We start from the raw sequence: 2,500 nt of genomic DNA, 5'->3' as shown, positions 1-2,500 counted from the left end.
AATTATTTTAGTAAAATAGTAACAATTATTTAAATATTTAATAATAAAAATATATGTATTTAAATATGTTTAGGTTTAATAGTTGAAGAAGAAAAAAAAAATATATATATACATACACTTTTTAAATATTTTTTCAAATCTAAAATCAAATAGGTAATACTTGTAGCATTTTTTTATTTTTATTTTATTTAAAATAATACAATATAAAATGCATATGAATTTTAATAATTAATAACCTTAATAAATTATTTTAATAAAATTGAAACAATTATTTAAATAAATATTTAATAGTAAAAATAAATTAATAATAAAAATATGTATATAAATACATTTAGGTTTAATTGCATAAATTGAAGAAATAGCTAAAACTATATATATATATATTTTTTTTTTTTTTTTTTTTTAAATATAAAATTTACTAAAATAACAATATAAAATGCATATGAATTTTATTAATTATTTATTTATTATTATTATTATTTATATATTTGTTAGGTTTGATGGTATAAATTGAAGAAAAATATCAATACATTTTTAAATATTCTCTAAAATATAAAATCAAATAGCTAATACTAAAATAATAATTTTACAAATATTTAATAATACAAATAAATGGATAAAAATACATATATAATTAACGTTAGGTTGAATTATATATATATATATTTTTTTCATATATATATATATATATATACAATCAAATAGCTAACATTTTATTTATATATGTTTTACTTATTTTCCTAAAATAATAATTTTACAAATATTTAATAAAACGGATACAAATATGTATTTAATCATGGTTAGGTTGACTAGTATACATTGACGAAAACAAAAACTATAATATCTACATAATGTGTGTATCTATATAATGACTGTGTTCTAGTTTGATTAAAGGGACAAAAGTGGCCTCACAATGCAGCAAAACTTGATTTTAATCCACATTATGAGGACAGAATCACTCAAAACGATAAATATTCATACTAAACATGTCTTAGCAAACATATAAAACAGCAACTATATCATGAACTCAGTATAAACAGCACTTGATCTACAGAAAACAGCCACATGTGTGTGTTTACCGCGTTTAATGCGCGTTAATGTGTGTTTTTGGTGTGTTTAGTGTGTTTGTACTCACTGTCGGCGGGTGTTTGCTGCTGTTGTCCTGTCCTGCTCTTGTCTCGGCTCATCTCTGCTCTTTAAACACACTCACACACACCGCTGTGTCTCTCAAACTCTCACACACTCGCATCGCTGTCAGTGATTCTCAGCTGTGAACGAGCGCGTGTGCGGCGGGGGGCGGAGTCATCGCGAGTGGCCACGCCCACAATCGGCGGCGCGCCCCTATCAGCGATCAGATTAGTGATTAAATACGGTTTCAAAACATGCGTTGTTTTGTTGAGATGTGATTTTAAAATGGATAAACTGCCTGCGAAATAATTTTTTCTGTTACTTTTGTTCACCGGAAAAACTCCGGGCAAGGTTGTTACGGCAATAAATAAATAAAATTGATAAAATAATGACTTCTATAATTTATTTTTATGCCGCTGTCAAAAATTAAAATAAATCATTATTTTATATATTTTTACTTTAATGTTTAATGTTCAAATTTAAATACTTACTTCTCTGAATATTTGTTATTTTAAATTACTGAAGGTTTGTATTTTTCTTTATAATGAAAATAAACATATATGTAATCCTAGACCACAAAACCAGTCTTAAGTAGCCAAAAACCCATTGTATATAATCTCTGTTATATGGATATTATAATAAATTATATTAGATTATATTTAAAAATAGAAAACATGTAATTTATGCCTATTTGTTTCATTGAGATATTTAAGAAATATATTTCTTCTTTTAAAAAGTTTTTATTTTATTTTTACTTTAGTATGTTTGTTATAAAATTGCATGTATAAATATTCATGAATATTTATTATTTTGATATACTGAAGATTTGTTTTTTTATTAATAATGAAAATAAAACATATTATATTGCATATAATATTTAAAATAGGAAATATGTAAATTAATATTTATTTATTGAGATATTAAGAAAATATATTTCCTTTTTTAAGTTTATTTTTATTGTATTTTTACTGTAATATGTGTGAGAATAAATATTTATGAATATTTATTATTTTGATATACTGAAGATTCGTATTTTTCTTAATAATGTCGAAAATAAACATATATTTTGTATATGTAATATTTAAACAGAAAATATGTCATTTATGAATATTTATTTATTACATTGAGATATTTAAGAAATATATTTCTTCTTTAAAAAAGTTTATTCTTTATATTTTTACTTTAATATGTGTGTGTTATAAAATTGCATAAAATATTTATGAATATATATTATTTTGATATACTGAAGATTTGTATTTGATTTTAAGTTTTTAAAAAATAAAAATATTACTTTCCTTTTTTCCTTTTTTATATAATATTTAAAATAGAAAATTGTAATTTATGAATATTTATTTATTTCATTGAGATATTA

General features: G+C 21.6%; 1 protein-coding gene across 1 annotated transcript in view; it reads right to left on the bottom strand.

Moving 5' to 3' along the window:
* Window positions 1-1,261, bottom strand: part of LOC141338554 (DENN domain-containing protein 2D-like) — a 22,794-nt gene extending 21,533 nt beyond the window's left edge. The window contains exon 1 of the mRNA XM_073844131.1: window positions 1,136-1,261. Coding sequence (XP_073700232.1) covers window positions 1,136-1,187 — 52 coding nt within the window. The 5' untranslated portion in view covers window positions 1,188-1,261. The remainder of the gene's footprint in view (window positions 1-1,135) is intronic.
* Between the last annotated feature and the right edge of the window lie 1,239 nt (window positions 1,262-2,500).

This window comes from Garra rufa, chromosome 7 (genome assembly GCF_049309525.1).
Source record: "Garra rufa chromosome 7, GarRuf1.0, whole genome shotgun sequence".
In the NCBI taxonomy this organism is placed as follows: domain Eukaryota; kingdom Metazoa; phylum Chordata; class Actinopteri; order Cypriniformes; family Cyprinidae; genus Garra; species Garra rufa.
Note: the sequence above shows the minus strand (reverse complement) of the source record. Positions and strands in the feature narration are given on the sequence as shown.